This window comes from Glycine soja, chromosome 2 (assembly GCF_004193775.1).
Source record: "Glycine soja cultivar W05 chromosome 2, ASM419377v2, whole genome shotgun sequence".
Classification (NCBI taxonomy): Eukaryota; Viridiplantae; Streptophyta; class Magnoliopsida; order Fabales; family Fabaceae; genus Glycine; species Glycine soja.
In genome coordinates this window covers 27528828-27548975 of record NC_041003.1, presented here as the reverse complement: position 1 = coordinate 27548975, position 20148 = coordinate 27528828, and the positions used below count along the sequence as shown (strand labels likewise).

The 20148-nt window shown below is 35.6% G+C and overlaps 3 protein-coding genes across 6 annotated transcripts; 2 read left to right on the top strand and 1 right to left on the bottom strand.

Annotated features, from left to right (window-relative positions):
• The first annotated feature begins 6886 nt into the window (after positions 1–6886).
• Positions 6887–9941, top strand: LOC114391789. 2 transcript variants are annotated; one of them, XM_028352749.1, is made up of 4 exons: positions 6900–7050; positions 7518–7562; positions 7658–8596; positions 9416–9941. In XM_028352749.1, the coding sequence occupies exons 1-4, from the start codon at positions 7045–7047 to the stop codon at positions 9719–9721; spliced, it is 1296 nt and encodes a 431-aa protein (XP_028208550.1). In that variant the 5' UTR covers positions 6900–7044; the 3' UTR covers positions 9722–9941. The 2 variants fall into 2 exon arrangements, with proteins under 2 accessions (XP_028208561.1, XP_028208550.1); XM_028352760.1 differs by lacking the exon at positions 7518–7562 and having other exon boundaries at positions 6887–7050.
• A 1982-nt stretch (positions 9942–11923) lies between these two features.
• LOC114391771 (DNA-directed RNA polymerases II, IV and V subunit 8B-like) lies at positions 11924–16703 on the bottom strand. Of its 3 annotated transcripts, none has more exons than XM_028352721.1 (5): positions 16647–16703; positions 16411–16505; positions 15138–15295; positions 12982–13070; positions 11924–12445 (listed from the first exon to the last, which is right to left on the bottom strand). In XM_028352721.1, exons 2-5 carry the CDS (start codon positions 16487–16489, stop codon positions 12334–12336), a joined length of 438 nt encoding a protein of 145 aa, XP_028208522.1. In that variant the 5' UTR covers positions 16490–16505; positions 16647–16703; the 3' UTR covers positions 11924–12333. The 3 variants fall into 3 exon arrangements, with proteins under 3 accessions (XP_028208522.1, XP_028208529.1, XP_028208539.1); XM_028352728.1 differs by having other exon boundaries at positions 16411–16491; positions 16562–16691; XM_028352738.1 differs by having other exon boundaries at positions 16411–16491; positions 16647–16689.
• Positions 16704–17168: 465 nt separating this feature from the next.
• LOC114374359 (protein MAIN-LIKE 1-like) lies at positions 17169–19804 on the top strand. Its single transcript, XM_028332001.1, has 4 exons — positions 17169–17216; positions 18893–19315; positions 19388–19532; positions 19656–19804. Exons 1-4 carry the CDS (start codon positions 17169–17171, stop codon positions 19802–19804), a joined length of 765 nt encoding a protein of 254 aa, XP_028187802.1.
• The last annotated feature ends 344 nt before the right edge of the window (positions 19805–20148 follow it).

Genomic DNA, 20148 nt, shown 5'->3' with positions numbered 1-20148 from the left:
GTTCTCAGAATGTTCAAAATCAGAATGCTCAAAATCACCAATAACAGAATGCATAGACTCACTAGTAACAGAATGCTCAGGATGCTCAAAAGGTATAAAATGATGCCTAACTAATCTATCTCAGGATCAAAGGGTTGTAAGTCAGATGGATTGCCTCTAGTCATACACTACATTTAGCATGCACAATTAGTTGCCTTCTTATGCAAGTAACAGTGTAGGTTTGAACTACAGCTACCATTAAATGATATCCAAATGACTTGAAAATTTGTAAGCAACACCCTAAAATCATGAAAAGATAGCACAAAAATTTTCAGAGAAAAATTCAAAGTCTAACTATGGAAACTACCTAAGGAAACTTTAGAAAAATAAAACAATAAAACTTGAAAAATAGAAAAAAAGAAAAAAAAAACTAGTAAACAGGTGATTTTGGCTAGCTAGAGACCTCAGTCAGCCTTCGGCGGGTTACCATGGTATGGGAAATTTTTTTTTTACCCCAAATATATATATAATAATAGTCATTCTGATACCCGGAGTAAAAGTTATGGCCGTTTGAAGTTTTGCTAAACACAAGTTCTCAAATTTTTTTGAATCTCTCAAATCTAGCCACACCAAGTGTTCCTGGTATTTTTCACACAATATGAGTCAAAAGAACCTACCACACCAAAATTCAGCCAAAAATAATAACCCTAACTATCAAAACAAAAATCGCCAATTAAATTGTCAGCAGCAGTCACTAAAGGATTTGCACTACTACTCTGTTTCCCAGGTCAGCAAAAGTGGTGGCTAAATCCATCGCAAAGCACTACTCACAACAAAACACAAAAACTGAAACAGGGGAAGCGCTGAACAGAAAAACTAAAGCAAAATACCACACTAAACAAAATAACAAGACACTAACACAATCACTAACACAACACAAAAGCATAAAACAACTAAACATAAAACACGAATCACTAGCTATTATGAATCTTTGGACATTGCTCCCCGGCAACGGCGCCAAATTTGATCGAGGTCGTACCTGAATCAAATAAACATTAAAAATGCAGTATCTAGGAAGTGATCCTAGGTCGTCTCCCAACGAGTAATGGTCAACCAAACGTTCATAGCAGATAGTAGAAAAATAGTAACGAATTGGGGGAGGGGGTTGTTTGCTTTTGTAAATTAAACAGCGAATAGATGTGAATTAGAAAATATCAGAATTAAAACACGTTGCTGCCCCTTGATTCACAAGCAAGTCTCTTATCCTAGGTTACGAGAGTTTATCCTTTATCAGTTCAACCACTTAATCCAACCCTAAATTAAATTACTAAGCGAAATTTAACATAAGGCATTCATTATGTGATTAAGTAGCACATACACCAATTAATCATGAACGATCATTAAGCATGAACGTAAATTAAGCGCAGAGACAATTAATCAAGTACTAAGCATGCATGAATTAATAGCAACAAATACAGAGTAATTGGCGAAGAGGAAAACCTGATCAGAATTTAATAGTAATAATATAACCTCAAAGAGAGTTGTGCTTGATCCTCAAGAGAAAACAATGCTGGAGACTTAGCCTTCCATTAATCAATAGAAAACGAAATTGTAGTAGAAACGAAGAAAACTAGAATTATTCTCCAAAACAAAAAAAAAAAAGCTAAAAACCAAAGAAAGAGAGAGAGAGAGAGAAGAGAGCCTAAACTAGAACCTTGGTGCTGTTATATAGTTTTCAGCCCCAAAGCTTACAAATCTATTTTAAATCCAAGCCCATAAATAAAATAAAATTTAGATAAGATAAGATAAGATCTAGATTATATCTAGATGAGATCAAATCTAAATAATATCTAGATAAGATAAAATTTGGTAGAATAAAATAGTCTGCTCTCTTCAAGCTCAAGTCCAATTCTAGATTCAAACCCAATTGCTTATAATTCTCCTAAAATTAAATTAAAAACACAAAATTAATCCAGTAGGCCCAAATGATAAAACTGCATAATTAATTTGACAATTAAGGTTAATCAGTAATTAAAATGGTGACAAAAAGGTTAAGAAATATGAGAAAATGATGACACATCACTAGTCTAACCTCAGCAAGAAAATCACAAGTACTAAGGAAAGATCGTCCTAATATGATAGGAATATCCCCATCTGCCTCCATATATAAAATTACAAAGTCAATTGGAAAGAGGAACTTGTCTAGCTTAACCAACACATCCTCAATTTTCCTTCTAGGATAGACAATTGAATGATCAACAAGGCAAAAAGTGATGTTAGTAGGCTCTAAGTGTGTTATGCCAAATTTCTTAAAGACGAAATAAAGCATCAAATTTATACTAGCCCCCAAATCACACAGACGCTTATCAAAGTAAGACTACCCTATCAAATAAGGAATAGTATATTTATCGAGGTCTTTCATCTTAGGGGAAAGTTTCCTAAGGACCACAACAAAACACTCCTCATTAAGATCCATAGGTCAAAATTTGTCAATTTTCCTTTGTTTAATAAAATTTCTTTAAAATGCTTGGCATAAGATGACATCTATGAAATAGCCTCAATGAAAGGGAGGTTGATGTGCATTTTCTCATAACCTCAAGAAATTTTTTAAATTACACATCCCACTAGTCATTCTTAACTCTTCAAGGAAAGTGTATACTTACCTTAGGAGATGTTAGTATCTCTTCCTTTTTCTTCCCCTTCCTTCTTTGGTATCGGGTTCCCATTAGTAGGATCCTCAATTTTCTCAAGTGTTTGGTCCTCTTTAGTAAGGACGTCATCTGCAACTTTTGAAGAAGAACCTTCCTTCTCCTCAGAGTCCTCTTGAATCCTCTTGCTTCTAGTCATCACATCATCGACATCCTCCTTCTTAGGATTTGGCTCAAGCTGTGAAGGAAGGTTGTTCGGTTGCCTTTGTGACAAGAAATATTATATATTGGTCAATTGGGACTTCACCTGCTTCACTCTCTTATCATTCTGGGCCATATACTAAAGCATGGTTTCTTGAATAGTGGGTTGTCGCTTCTCTTGTCTAGGCCTCTGATTTTGCATGGGTTGAGACCTAAACATTCCTTGACTTTGCCTGAAGCCTTGTCCTTTATTGAAATTGTTGGGGTACTGATTATAAGAATTTTCCTCCCCTAACAAAGTTGATCTCATCCATGGCTGCAACTAGCTTGTCACCAATAATGCATTCTTTTGGCCCATGCACAATCCTACATTTAATCATAGGTTGGGAATGAAGGTGCAGTAATGAGGACTTGAGCTTGAGTTCTCATGAGTGTCTCAATCTTTAGTGGTAGAGCTTACATTGAATTTTCCAATTCAGTTTGGGATTCATTTGTCCCCAACTAGTTAACGCCTTTCTTCATAATCCTCATATCCCTGAGTTGTTGTAGGGGTCATAACACATGTCTTCAATGATTTTGATGGCATCAACATGGGGTTTTACATGAGGTAGCCCCTATAACCAACATCCAAGCTTGTCCTATTATGCGAGGACACTCCATAGAAAATATGAACCAACCTTTGTTGAGTAATGCCTTGGTGTGGAAAGCTTCTGATCATCTCTTGCAATCTTTCCCAAGCTTTAAGTAGACTCTCTTGCTCCATCTATACAAAGTTTCCAATGTCCCTAATGCATTGATATGTCTTCATGGGAGAGAAATAGCTCCTTAAGAAGTACTTGTGGACTGATTTCATGTAGTGATACCATTCTCTAGTAGTAAACATACCCAATTTTATGTCTTCCAGTTGAGAGAAAAGGGAAAGGCATAAAGTCTAATACATTCTAACGGCAGATGGTTCTATTTTGTCGTGTTGATCAACTTGATGAACTTCCTCAAGTGATACATAGGCTCTTCATGGGCAGCACCACTAAACATGTTACTCTCCAACATTTGTAGGAACCCATGCTTGAAGTCAAATGTAACTCCTTCAGGTAGCTCGGGGAGTAGGATGGTATTGGTTTCCCCCAAGGAAAGGGTGAAGTAGTCCATAAGGTTTTGAGTTGGATAGACTATCATTCCTATTTCTCTCTCTCCATAGAGTTTTGCACTAAGTCTTCATATTAGCTTGTTAATATCAGGTTTGTACTATAGTGATGGATTTTGGGACCTGGTTTGCATGCACTAAAAAGCAGAGGAGAAGATCAAGTGCAATGAGAAACAAAAAGAATAAAGTAAAAACAAATAACATAAAATTAAATAAATAATGAAAGAATTTCTATGAACAAAAAATTGTTTGGTTTAACAAAATTAAACTACTTAGGAATTTTCACAACTCCTAACAACGATGCCAAAAACTTGATGCATTAAAATAGTGTTTGAACAAGCACAAGTGTACTCTATGCAATAGTAACAGTAGATTAAAAGTATGGTTATTGAACCCTAAAGACCAATTGTATTTCCAAATAATCAAAATTATTAAACTAAACGATTGAGATAATTTAAAAAGAAGATTAAAGTATTTTATGGTTTTTGGATTTAAAAAAAAAACAAATAAGCTATCGCAAAAGAAAGAATTAAGCGATATTGAAAGCGATTGTCGATTATGATTCACCAGTGCCAATTTTCCCCCAATCACAATTCCTATGAAATTTCTAGCAAAGTTAATTACCGATTCAAAGTCAATCAAAAGCCTATGATCAAGGTGTAATGATGCTTTTTTTACCTTAAACCAATACTCCAATGATCATAGATATATTGATTTAAGTCAAATGATATAATCAGAATCAAGGATGATCAATTAAGGATTAATTAATCTATTGGAGATTACCCAAACAGTTTACCTAGGTTTACCAAATATACATAGATGATCACCATAGTATATTTGATTAAGCATAAGAATGATCAGTTCCCAAATAAATAATAGAGATAAGGAAGAGAATTAACTAACATAAAACATTGAGAATTTTCATTAAGAACAGAGAAAGGAGTACAAGTGGACAACTACATCATAACTCCTAGACTAGGGTGACTAGCTGCTCATGATCAGAGCACAAATCGAAAACCTATATGAAATTAGCATAGACATACCAACAAGGTAGGAATCATGATCACGATCCATCCTTATGATGTTGCCCACACTTCAAAAAAATCAAAACCCCTCATAGTGCTTTCAAATTTGTAAATTAGGTAAAAGATAAAAAGATATAGAAAAAAACCTTTAGTTATAGCTTCCTAATGATATCATCCAAAAAGGCACACTAAAATTGTGTTGAACTCCACCACAGTTGTGATCGGAAATTTATGGCATTGAAGCTTTGAAGCATTGTGGAACGACTACAGTCATCATGGTGTGGACTACGGTCGTGGCAAATTACCATGACCGTCGTCGGAAGCTGACACTGTTCAGAAGGGATGTCATCATTTTGACATGGTCGTACTGCTTACCACGACTATGATGAATGTACCATGATAGTAGTCAAGTGATAGAGTTCTTTAGATCTTCAGAAAACATGTAATTTTCATCTCTTTCACTCAATTGAGCGACTATACTTGTGCAAGACAAAACTAGTGTTCAAACGTGAGTTTTGCCAAAAAAAAATACATGAAAATGACACAAAAACTCACATAATATCACTCAAAAATTGGTTTATCAGTGGACCCTCCTCCCAATTGAGATAAGAATGAGGTCCGATGTCCTAACAAGAAGACTCGCCTTGTCCAGTTGATCCCAACTTCTAGTAAATTCATCCACCTCAATCAAGTTATCCACAGGGTTGACAACCTTTTCAAAACAGTCACGACTCCACAAGTGAATAGGTATCCCTCAACATAATACCCAAGTTGTTTGATATCCTGTTCTTTCTTTAAGGATCCATTGTGTAATAGATTAAAAAATGGTATTAAACCATTCCTTATCCTTTTCTACTACATCTTTGAGCACTATTCCCTCCATTCTAGATAGGAGGAATGAGCAATCACCCAGGTGGCACACTCTGATTGTACTCTGATTGAGTTGAAACCATATATGCATGATGAAGGCTTCTTTCGACGACATAACATGGCTCATATCATGAACCCTCCCAACTAGGCATTGCTTAAGCCAATCACAATCCTCCACCTATACTCAAGGTCAATACATTTCCAATCATCATCTAAGCGTCCCCTTCAGTCTCCACCTTCTTTGTGGTTTGCCCCTCTTTTGTTGGACAATATGGTCAATACCTTTCCAATCATCATCTAAGCATTGTACTATGACTATCTTCAGAATTGTCTCAAATTTGATTTCAAACGAGTTATATACAAACTTTCATGTGATACTTTTGAGAACACACGTTAATTTCGTCCTTTTGTTTTATAAAGGTATAACTTCATTTTATTCTTTCTTTTGCACGTCTTGCTACTTTAAATAGCTGAAGCATTGTACTATGACTATCTTCAAAATTGTCTCAAATTTGATTTCAAACGAGTTATATACAAACTTTCATGAAACAATGCTTTAGATGATCTTCATGTGATACTTTTGTCTGAAACTTGAGGCTATCCCAAATTTTTATAATTGAGTGCTTCTACACTCTTTATAATTTTTTCAATAAATTTATATAATCTTTAGAGTTATGTAATCATCAAAACTTTAAAGATTTATAGACATTAGGCCTCCTTGGTTCCAACAATAATAATGTTTACAAAAATAAACAAAAATCAGGATACTAAATCTATACTAATTTATTATTTCCTTTAAAAACTATCAAATTAACAAAATACTTATATTTCTAAAACCTCCCATCTAAACTTCAGAAGAAAAAATTCAAAAAATATAATATAAAAAGAAAAAATTATAATGCTTATAAAAATAAGTAAAAAAATTAAATATTAAATTTATATTAATTAATTATTATATTTTTATTTTAAATATTGAATTTGAGAATATATATTAAAATCAAAAACAAAAAGCATCCATCAGATTTGGCATATTCCTTGTAACTGAGTAGAAGAGCATCCACCTTTTCGATTCCCCCCCTAAAATTAGCTACGCCATTAATTCCAATCAATCAATCAATCATGTACTTCAATTACAATGTTGGAATCTAAGATCCTTTAGATCTCATAACCACAACATATGTCGGTATGTTTTTTCTTCTTTCTTATTCCCTCATCTTTGTCATTAATTACACGGTTTCATACACTATAATAAGGTTTCAATTGTTGAACATTGTATGCTTTTCGAGTGGGACAGATTATTAGAATGGTCTTCCACTGGATGTTTGGGAATTAAGTGTCGGGTTTCTTGAAAATTAATCAGAAGAGGTGGAAAAAACAGATTTAAACATTTGATTTCTTGGTATCTTAAAATCAACTGTTTTAGGCGCAAATGTGTTGTTACTGTTGATAATTTCCTCTCTCTCTCTCTCTTTTCGAGTGATGATGATTTCTGAAAACCTGAACTGCAATGATATATAGTCAATATTGTGCAGTAGATACTGAAAATTATGGTATTATAGGAGAGCTAGAAATTACTCGGTGAGGGGGTAATAAAACAAAGAATTTTAGAAATTTGAAGTGTTTTTTGTTTTGATTGTTTGTTTGTTTTAGGTTAGGATTCGAAAGTGTTTTTTTGGTCTATGTCTAGACCAGGAGGTAATCTTGTTCGAGCAAAGTATGACCACTATGGACAGCAAAGCAGAAATTGAAAGAGTGTATGATGATGTTTTCTTTCTGAAACTTTCGTGTAGGTTTTACCAAGCATGGAGCTTCCTACAACTGATGTGGACCTTGAGCCTAAGAAGATTGAACCTGAGAAAAACGAAGGTCCCTTGTTCCATTGTGATTTTTGTGATACAGAAGTAGTTCACAAGCTGGCTCAAATGTTCCTGCCAGGACTAGCCTGTGCCTGTGTTGATAACACCACAGGCGGTCCCTTCAAGACCCCTGGTTCAGTGGCTGTTGATCTGAGAAAGGAAATGATAGAATTTGTCACCCAAAAGAGCGAATCGTTTGTTGCTGAGTCTGTTATCTTAGAGGGTGGTCCTGATGGCGGAGCATTGGAACACCCTTTTGATATCATTTGCTATTTTGTTGATGAGTTTGTTAGTTCAAAGAGGAATTTGTTGAGCCAGGTTTCGGGGTGGCTGCTGAGTGATAAGAGAGAGGACAAAATAGACGATTTTGTTCAGGAGATGGAAATGAATGGTTTTTGGCCGCTGGATAGAAGAGAAACACTTGCAAAAACTTTGATCAAGAATGTTGACGTGAAGAGCTCGTTTCATTGCAGCATGAGTTTTAAATCGGCACGAGATCTTGCCAACCATGCTGACGATGGTTGCAACTTCAGGCCTGTGATCTGCCGAAATGAAGGGTGCGACGCCAGATTCAGTGCTGGTCATTTGAAGGAGCATGATTCAGCTTGTGATTTCAAGATAGTTCCATGTGAACAGAAGTGCACAGATAGCATTTTGAGACGCGAGATGGATAGGCACTGCATAACTGTTTGCCCAATGAAGCTTGTGAATTGCCCTTTCTATGCAGTGGGTTGTAGATCTGCTATTGCACAAAGTATGATTAGAAAACATTGTTCAGATGACATCGAGTCTCACCTGTTGCTCATGCTTAAAGGCATCCACCAGGAGGCATCAGGCGAAGATCTAAAACGACGTGTGGAGCAAATTTTACAGGTTAGTCAACATAAATCATAAGTACATTGGATGTTTTTGGTTTAGTAGCTACAAACTAAAAAATTACTTTAATAACTTTAACCTACCCTCCAATGTTTTTTGGTTCAATAGCTCTGCTAACATACTAAAGTCCCATTGGCTCTCTTGGCCTCCAATGTTATCGTGTTTATTTTGTTTAATTTCTGATGATCTTAAGTGTAATTGAAATTTAGACTACTTCATTTTTAAAGCTAATCATGAGCTATAATGAATCAAAATCTGTTGCTTGGTTGACTGGTATGGTATGTATTCTGAAGTATACATTGGACAGGAAGTGTAGACCCAATGAGAAAAAAAACAGGTGTATAATAATAATCATTTGATAATTTTGTCAATACTAGTTTTAAAACATGAATGAAACTCTAGCATTGAACATTTGGGCTGTGGCTATTTATATGCTTCATTATGTGAGTATTATGTTACGTTTTAGTTATTTGTGAACTTTATAGTAAGAATTCTGCTGCATCACAGCTCATTGCTTTCGACATCTAATTCAATCAAGTTCCCAATTTCTGGTGGATTTCCCTTCTGTATTTTAGTTTATGGTCAGAAAATACTTAAGTAAACAAGTCTAATTAACAAGTTTTTGAGGGAATAAATTTGGTTTTTTATCCTAAAGTGAATAGGTCTACATTTTGGCAATAGACCAGCCTTTGATGGGGCTAGAAATTGTTAACTCGTATAATTAGTAGCCATTTATCTTCCCTAACTATCTATAGGAAGAGATACATAAATTTTCTTGGTATAATCAATATTCACACTTTTATTTTCATATGATAGGCGTCATCAAGAAGCAAATTAGCAGAGGCTCGGGATGTGAGATCTTATAAAAATATTGTCAAGGACCTTGAAGTTAAGCTAGGGCCTCTTGAAGTGATTGCCAAAGAGAAAACTAGTGCAGAAACTGTTGCCGAGAATGAAGATAGTGAAGACAATAGAACCAAAACAAAAGACAAGGAGCAGCACACACAAACTTTGAATTCATTGGATAAAGCTGAAGTGAGTGCCATCTTGGAAAAGACTTGTGCAGGGAATGCTGTCAATAAAGTGGATAGTGAACATAAGGAAAATGGAAAGCAAGGGTAGTGCACAGAAAAATGTGAGGAGCAGAAGGTCTTAAACAAAGGATGAGAAGCAAGGGTAATACAATATTTACTTTCCTCAGTAACTGAAGGTTAACTAAGCATGTTGTAGATGTAGCATTATATTGATTTTTCTAATTTGTCAAGTTTCAACGCAATTCATTAATATCTCTTCTGGTCCTCCCCCTCGTTTCACCGTGCAAATTTTCTGAAGATTTTAGAGATGTGCTTGTGTACCACCAGATGTTTTTGTGCATGTTGGATATGCATTTGTAGAATTGATTATACAAATTGATTTTGAATCAACGTAATTTTATAAAATTGATTTCAAGTAAATGGGAAATTTTAGTAATGTGATTTTGTTTTGATAATATATTTTGGAAAATTGATTTTCACAGGTAGCTTTGTTTGAAAACTTAACAATCAAAATTGATCTTGGATATATGATTACCAACATGACTTGAGAGTGAGTCTAAGGGTGTACATGGAACAAATAGCATGACTAAGGATATATATGAAACACAGAAAAAAATGACTAAGGTTATACATGGAACAAATAACATGACTTGAGTTAGTGTTGAAGAAAAAGCCACTTCTAACTTGGAATCATGTTTCGAACATTGTTGATTAATTAATCATAAAATGTTTCTTTAAAAGGCCACATATTCATACTGGATAGATCATGCCCCGACTTTTAAAAATTGCAAAGATGGTTTACTATATTGTTAACCTATTAATCTATTATACATATGTTATAAATAGTATCATTAAAACTGTTCAGGTCGTCACATGTTGTAGGGTTTTTTTTTTCACTTCACTCTCTTTTACTTTTGCCTTTCTTCACCCTATTTCCTTTATTTTCTCTCTTCATGGGATTGCACAGTGTACTGACGTGCTTTGCACACGGGATTGTTCTAGTGACTTTTGAAAACCTTAAAAAAATTGCAACTTCACAAAGAGTTACTAGAATTTACCAAATACAAAGTCGATGTCTTCTTTTTGGTAAACTGTGTCAAAAAAAACTAAATGTTAAGAAGAATTCATAAAATAAATGGTAGTCACTATTGAAAGAGTAATACTTAAATGTTAACATAACAAAAAGTATTAACTATATTGTTAAAATATGACATGACAGGATAATAACACGTGTTTCAGATTATGTACTATCAATCGATTTTTCAATCATTCTAAACAATTCTTAAAATACTGTTTGAATAAAATGACCCACACTAAACGAGAAGAACCAGGTGATTTTGTCAAAGTTCAAAGATCAACTATTCCCAAAAAATACTATCAAAGATCAACTATTCCCAAAAAATACTAAATTGGTTGCCTTTTAACACTTAATTTACAGATAAAGATCAAATTCTTTTATTAATTTATATAACAAAATATATTGACAATTTCCTATATTAGTTTTTAAATATTCACAAAAGAACGAGGCATATCTAAAATTTTACCCTTCAATATTTTAAAAAACAACCCTTTGATATCAGTGAGAAATAAAACTCCTTTATAAAATTATTATATAGCAATACTTTCTTATTTTTGACTGGACTGAAATGGGTCATTGCCAGATCCAGACAGCACTGTTCCGAGCCATTGACTGCACATGTTTTCTCATACTGATTAATGGCTGTTGCGACATGCACCCAGCACAATTGTTGATACACCTAATAATTATGTACAATTCCCATTTTGTCCTTCATAAAACTGATACAGATTGGACAATCCGTAAACCTCGTACGGACTCATCAATCTCTATGAGACTTATGGATACGGATTGAACAATCTATAAACCTCATACGGATTGATCAATCCATATAAGACTTACAGATTGTCCAATCCGTATCAGTTTTACAAAAGAACAAAACAAGAATCGCACACAATTGTTGAGTGTATCATCAATTGTGCTGGGTGTGCGTAGCAACAGCACTAATTAATTCTATTAAGGTTGCAGTATAGGGTGTTGAGTTCTATTGTTTTTTGCTGCAATTTGTTGTCTTTTGCAGGCACGTGTCTGTTGCCAGCTTGTTACATTCTTGCATCTTGCTCTTTAAATCAGCTTTCGTACATCTTGTGCAAAGAGCTGATATTAATTTAAATCATTTTGGCCTTTCAAAAAAAATCTGTTAAGGTTAGTTTGTGGGGACTTATTAAGCTTAATTAGTGATTCTGAACAAGACAATATATCCGCAAGTCATGGTTTGATATATGAGCTTTTCTTATAAGTAATGTAAAGAATACATTATCCAAACAATAGTAAAGATACACACCAGGGGAATGAGTATAATCAAGCAATAATAATTTCACACCCCATGGAGGGATGCGAAATAGGTGTAGGAGAGAGAGAGAGAGAGAGAGAGAGAGAGAGATGAGTAAATAGAGAGGGAGTGGAAAATAAATATAAGGGAGGGTAAAGAAAAAGATGTGAGAAAACCAGAGTCTTTGATCAAATCACCAAATATTTGGTTTTGAAACTTCAGGTCCTACTGAAGACCCGCATTAGTAAGAAAATCGACAGCTTAAGTACTCAAACATGAAGATAGAAATAGCTGCTGTCTTTTTGCTGCAACAAGGCTTCACATCTTCATATTTATTTTTTACATACAATTTTCAGACTTTCCTTATCAGAAGATACAACCTCTGATCCAGCTCAAACTTGTTGCAATGAGAGGTATCTCCCTTCAGCATCATCAGAAGCCCACCAAATGAAATATTCATCTCCCTACAATTCAAAGCCAATAAACATTATGACTATTAAAAAGAATTACAAAAAATAAAAATAAAATACACAACATTAATGTAATGATCACATTAATCTCTAACTAGGGAGCTGCTATTAGGAATAAAATCCACTACATAATCTCAGAACTTAAGATAACTTGTTATCTCATAATCTCAAGACAATTTCTAAATGATTGGCACAATAGAACTAAACAATGTCAAGATAATTTTCATTTTTATTTAGTTGAGCAGTGTTCACTTAGAAACAAAATGAGTCAATTGGCATTATACAAACTACATATATGCAATTCACTTATTCAGTTCAGGCTAACGATCATTAAAAACAATTCACTTCCGAAGGAAGAATCCATTGTTCCTAGTGACTAGCTTTCAAATGGCTAATCCGCAACACATGCTGGCTATACAGAATTAAGTTACAAGCATTAATTTAGTAATTTAGTACATTAATTTGGTTATTTAGTAAATTATTACATATGAATATGAAACTCAAAACTGGAATTCTGGAAATAGACATACGCTTTTTCACGCCCTGAACCCTCTGTTATCCTGTAGAGCTTCCCATACATGACATATTCAAAATTGTTGGCCAGTGATTGTCGACTGATCTGGAAAATAAGAAATATATGGCAGAATTCTGTAAGCCAAATTAATTCACTAATTGATGTGACAAGCAATAGGGGAAAAATGAAATAAACAAACAGAAATAGAAACCATAAAAAGAAAATGATGAAGGACGAAGGGAACTATTAGTTATAAATTGGGTTATTTATAGATCACAAAAATATCCACAAAGTTTGTTAACAGTACTATGGCATATTGTCAACAAACACAGACTTAGTACAAGTTTATGATTCTAGGACCTAGGTAGAGAAATAAATCAATCACACAAACTGATCAAACACTCATCGCTATTTGCCTTCTCAAATTATTTGTTTGTTTTCTGTGTGCCATAGCATTAATTTATGACATCATTGAACCCGCTGTTATAAACCTATCATTTCTCTTCTGTCACAACATCTGCAAACCCAGGGTCCATCAAGAACCCAAAATGACAAAGGTGTCTAGAATAGAGGGCTTAAACATGAAGGAAAGAGTTGAAGTTCTATTCCAAACTTGGGTTATTTTCATTCAATTTTGGTGCTGGTGTGCTTTCATTTGTTGTTGAAAGGAATACATAAATGTACACATAAAGTTATTGAAGGATAGAGGATAAGGACTAAGGTATTGTGCTTTGATATGGAATATTCTCTAGATGAACACTAATATATCCTTCTAGGAAACATCACATGTTGGAACACCTAATACAAATATTGTTTGTCACATTTAAATAACACTGCCACTGTGGACATCCTTTTAATCTTAGTTTCAGAGCCAGAGTAAATGAGTAATAATCACGTGTACTGGCATGAAGGCCCATGTCCTTGTGTATCTATTATGACTAGTGATGGGTTTCTGCTTTACGTTTGAATGCTATGATGCTATCCTGGGTTTTATTTAAATATTATTTTTATATCAGGAATACTCTGATGACAGAAGCTCAATGAGTTTGTGTAGAATTTTGGATTTGACAAACTTGATGGCATCTGCTCTGTAGCAATGTTATTTTGTATGTTACTTGTGTCTCAGTAATCATGATTTACAAGGGCTAAGAATTGTCTTTAATTAGGATTAGGATATAAAGGTATTTGCACCTTTGAGGGTTGTCAGAGGGCTTAATTACAAATAATCAATGTTTTTCATGGAGGTTAACCAGAAGAGTGACCCTCTTTGGGCTGGGATTCATATCTCTTTCACCCATCATTTTCTCTTCTAATCACTCTCGAGCTATAAAATTGCTTACTATTTAGTATAGCATTAAGGATACAGAGGAAACGATAGTGTTGTATGTAGTTTATCCTATTTAAAGTATCTAAGCCATATCCCAACCCACATGTATCACTTGAAAAAAATTGAAAAAGAAACTAAAAAAAATATAAGATATTCCGGCCCTCGATTTACGTATCTAGGTGTATTGCACACATTGGAGTCACATACAGGTACAACATTGATATGTTGGAGTATTTTAGAGGGTGACATACTTGAAACTTGTTTTAGTAACACAGAGTGGCCACATGGTTAAATAGTAAATATAATGAAAGATACTGAATATTCCAGAGCACAATAAAAAGGCACTAAATAAAAAATATAGAAGAGCAAACTGTATTAAACAACCGTAGTGAAAACTTGCTTCCAACTGCATTAAATTAAGCTAGTGTCATCTGATCATCAAGATCCAAGCATTAAAACTTACTTCACTGCAAATAACCACTGGTCCACATATGAATTGAATCACACCTACCCAGAAAAAAATTTGGCAGAAAACAAACCACTCTTGAGGCTTGTCACATCAACCATGTCTATGCTCACCATTAACCCAAGTTCTAATTTGAATTCCAAGCTGATGATGAAGGATAAAAGCTCCCAGTCACAGAAAAAGCTTAACGAAATGGTAAACTAAACAAACAAAGATTGGCAAACACCTGAGGCTTTGACAAGGATAAGCACAGCCACACACCATTAAATGCACATTCTATACCAGTAACTAATTTTTTCTACCATGCTCACTTGACAATCATAACAACAATCCTTCACAGTAAAAAAAGGTTCCTTGCAAAAGATAATAAATTAATTACCTGGGTATAATATCCAGTGTCTGGAGTTCCATCAGGATTAAGTGTTGAAACAAGCACAAGAGCAAACTTCTGACCAACCTTTAACGGATATATCTCGGAATTAATGTCCAGGTGCATAAACATGTCAAACTTTTCACTTCTTGCTTCAATGCGAGTGACTTGAGATGCACAATATTGAAGCATTAGAATGAAAAACACAAACAAAAGTAAAAATGTCTCTTGTAAGACCAAATAATCATGTCACCACAACATGGAATGTAAATAAAAGCAGACAAACTTTAATGGTGAGTTTGGATGGGGAATTTTAAGAAAGGAAATTCAATTTTTAAGTGAATTTAAAATACCATACATCAAATAACTTGTTTGGACATCAAATCTAAATAATTTTTCAAAATGATCAAAATTTTATAGGGGATTCTTTTTCGACCAAAATGAAAGAATTTGGAAATTCTTTATCTTTTTCAGGTTCTCACTGAACACTCTCATTCTGAAGCTTTGATGCATTCTCTCTTTCTCTCTATCCCTTCTCTCAATTTACACCATTATGTATAATAGAAGCTATCAATATTTGCTTCTTCCTTTTCTTTTCAACTATATTTTCGTAGTTGTAAATTATATTGAAATCAAAACAGCAAGTACTAAACAAAGAATTTTACACACACAATATTTAAGTTGCTTTATCCAAACAAAATATTTTAAAAATAAAAAGAATTTAATTGAAAATAATTAAAGAGAAACTACTCTATGCAATGAGAGTATTTACACTGTAATTCTCATATATTTGTTTTGACTTCTACGCTAACTAGCTTTAAAGTTATAGCTACTATGATTTCTGATTGATCAACAGTGTCATGCATTTCAAATTCCTTGTAATTTTGAAATCCCATTAACAAACACTACCAGAAAGAAAAATGAGATTCCTTTCTGCAGTGAGAAAAACATTCTAGAAAGAGAAAAAAAATTTGAAAGGTGGTAATATATAGACAGCACAAATGGAAAAACCCTAGACATTTAACTCTTGACTATGATATATTTTTTTTTATCAGCAAACGTACGTTAGTGGTTAGTTTTTGTTGGTGGGGAATTCGAACTCACTACCTCTCCACCCTCTCTTTTCTCTTCACCACTAAGCCAACCTTATAACCCCATGATAGAACAATAAAGCATGGAAAGATAAACAAAAACAAATAATATATGGATACAATTGAAGTCATGAAAAAACAACAAACTTGCAAATAATAATAATAATAATAATAATAATAATAATTAATACCTTTATCGAATAATTTTTTGTCATCGGGGTTTAATTTTTCGACCCTAAATATATCCTCGAAGAGATTGTTCTCCACCATGGCTGAAACGGAACAACTTAACACCCAAACGCGACGTATGTGAAAAGCACAAAGCAGAGAAACGAAAATTACAGCGCTGCTTTTATCCGCAAGATGCGAACGAAGAGATCAAAAGAAGAAGAAGAAGAAGTGAGTTAAACGTCAGAACAGAACCTACCTACGGTTCGTTCAGTGCAGTACTCTGCGTGAGAACTGAGAGGAGAGTAAAGTAAAACATGGAATAGAGGGAGCAGAGAAGGAGTTCGGGAATTTCCAAATGGGCCTAGACAGGAATGGCCCGTGGGCAACACTACTGGCCCACAAATGGTTTGGGCCTTTTGTCTTAAGTGTTGCTAGGTGCACCCAGCATTTTTACTGGTGCACCCAGCACTTGAAGTGAAAAGCCCGTAATACCCCTGACTTATTTTTTTTTTAAAAAATGTGAGATTCTCTCTCTCCCACCCGCGTTTCGGCTTCTTCTTCCTCAGCCCGATTTTTTCTTCTTCTTCCTCACCTCAGCCGTTTCCGTCTTCTTCTTGCTCACCTCACCGGCGTTTCCATTTGTCACCATTGTTGCCGTTAAGAGGAGGTTGCCGGGAAGAGGTTCTTCTTCTTCTTCAGCCACCATTGTTGTTGTGAAGAGGAGCTTGTCGTGAAGAGGTTTCCGTGAGGTGCATTGAGGAGGTTTCCGTGAAGAGTAATGCCACCATTCACCGTCGAGGGAGCTTCGTCACCATCCACTGTCGAGGTAAGCGTTGTAACCATGTCTTTTAGTTCATTGTTGCCGGAGTTAGGTTGATCCGCTTGGGTATTATGTTGATCCGTAAGTAGAGACGTTAGTGAACGGATCAACTTGATCCGTAAGAAACTTACGGATCAAGTTAATTCGTAAGCTTCATATGAATCAAGTTAATCCGTAAGTTTGATTAAGGATGTAGTTGATCCGCAACAAGCTTACGGATCAACTTGATCCGTAAGAAGGAATTTTAATTTTAAAAAATGCCAAATAGGTTATAAATAATGAAAAATATTTTTATTAAGATTTAGGGCTAGATGTGAGGCTTTTAGACTGAAGTAGAGTACGATTAAGTGATGAAAAAAAGTTTGAAATCATGCGTTCATTATTTGATGAAGTTTCTCTCAACTTATTTGAGATAATGAATATTTATTAAGATATTTCTGTGGACATAAGCAAGAAGTACTCAAAATGTTAAATTTGTGTTGTTCTACTATTTCTATTTTATGGAGTTGTAGTTAGTGTTTTTTGTCCTTTGATGTGTTCTTCCCATATTTCTATTTTATGGTGGTGTTGTTAGTGTGTTCTGTCTTTGATGTTCATTGTACCTAAAAGGGTTTGTTTCCCTAACAATCGCATTCAGCTACTACAATTTATCATAGCCTGAAACTAATAGCTTCAATACCAATAAGAACACAATGAAAACGAGTAGTTTATGGAGCCAAAATAATCATTGATTATTACCTCAAGAAAATCATACAGTTGATACATTTTGGTTGGTTTCACCCTCAAACCAATCACACCTAAAACATTGTTTTTTATCCTTTTGTGGTTTGTACTGTATAATGCATGAGTAGATAACATGTAATTGGATGTGTGCTTTCATGGTCATAGTTGGTTATGTTTTGTGGTCAAAAGTTTATGTAGTAATTCATTTAAAGAGCATGTAATCATGATTTGGAATGAATATTGAGCTTCAATGGAACAAAACTAATCATTTAAAGCGAGAGTGAACAAGAGTGGATAGTAGTAGTTGCTGGTAATGCACCAGGACTAGCTCATGCACTTGCACTTTCCCTTTCATTTAACACTATGATTCAATTCGATTGATATAAGCCAGTGATTCATATAAGCCAATGATTTTCACTTTGTGGATACCTCTTAGCATATTTGCATCGTCATTTAGGATCTGCAAATCATGGTTAGGACTAGAGGCCTAGGCCGTGCTTTAGGTAGGGTTAGCGGTAAAGGTCTGGGGAGAGGTGATCGTGATGATTCTGACGATGCTCCCCAACGCTGAAGGCTACCGCATCCGCACGTAGGCAACGAGTACCTGTGTCGTACCTGTGGCTGAGGCTGACGTACCTGGTCCTGACTTAGCCTCGAGTGAGGCTGGCCTAGATGCAAATGAGCCGATGGTAGAAGCTAACATTCAGGACACTGGTGCAGACACTACTGCAGAGGATGATGCAGACACCGACGCATAGGCTACTGAGGATGAGCCTGAGGGATTTCCGAGTGGTCCGACTGACCCATTCGTGCTGACCGAGTATGCAGAGCACGTTGCAGCAGTGTATAGACGGGAAAGGTATTTATAATATTGAATTTTAGTTATGTGTTAATTATACTTTATTATTGAAATTTGTTTTCCTTTAAAAGATTATGTGTTCCTTTATACTTCAATTCAGGAGCGTCCTGAGTTGAAGTTATCCTCTCACGGGAGGAAGGTGCATAATTTAGGCAGGCCTGTCCCTTCCATTGAGGGGCTAGTTGTTGGGACAGGACTAAGTCCTCTGATCGCATGTTCAATACACACTGGTGATCGGGGACTTTTATCGTCGTTTGTCGAATGGTGGCACCGGGAGACTTCTAGTTTCCATCTTCCTGTGGGAGAGGTGGCGATCACACTGGACGACGTTGCGTCTCTTTTGCATCTGCCCGTGGTTGGTGACTTGCATGCCTTTCAGCCCTTGCACGTGGATGATGTGGTACAGATGTTGGTGGAGTTATTAATGGTCTCTGCAGAGGCTGCCAGGGCTAAGACAGGGCAGTGTCGTGGACCGTATGTACACCTGCAATGGGTACGTGATATCTATGAGCGTCGATGCCAGGTAAGACATTGGACAGCTGCGGCTCGCGCGTATCTTCTTCATCTTCTGGGTTACACTCTTTTTGCTAACAAGAGTGCAACCCATGTTCATGTTGTGTTTCTGGAGGCCCTTCATGACCTCAGTCAGACTGGGAGGTATGCCTGGGGAGTAGCTACGCTGGTGCATATGTACGACCACCTAAATGATGCTTCTATCAGCACCAGCCGACAGCTTGGTGGTTACATCATGCTGTTGCAGGTAACAAACATGTTTTTTATTCGTTGAGGTTCAACAATGTTTAACTTGAAATTTTTTTAGACTTTCATTATTAATGTTTATGATTTTCATGTTACCTCTGTAGTGATGGATATCGAGCACTTTCCCTCAATCGCAAAGTCCACTGCTGATCCAGACTACGACGAGGATTCACCGTGTGCTTATAGGTGGATTGCTACGAAGAAGACCGTGAAGAGCATGCGTACACCGACGTACAGGGAGTGCCTGGACTGACTCCGGATTCTGGATGTCTGTTGGATCCCATATGGGGTGCACCGACCGGTCCAAGACTTCCATATGATTTCATGTTATTCCGGTCTACTGCGTTGGGGGCCCGTTGCTGTGTATTACCGATCAGAGAGGGTCTTGCGACATTTTGGATACACCCAAACCATTCCTGCTCTGCCTATCGATTCATGGGTGTCGTTTGATGATATACACAACAGGTGGATGCACTATTCGAACCATATGATTGCAGCAGGTGAGATGTGCGTTGTGCCAGGTCAGTGTGCCAACGACTACATGGACTAGTTCTTCCGCATTTCGCATCCATTCATGACATCGGACCAGCCATCAGA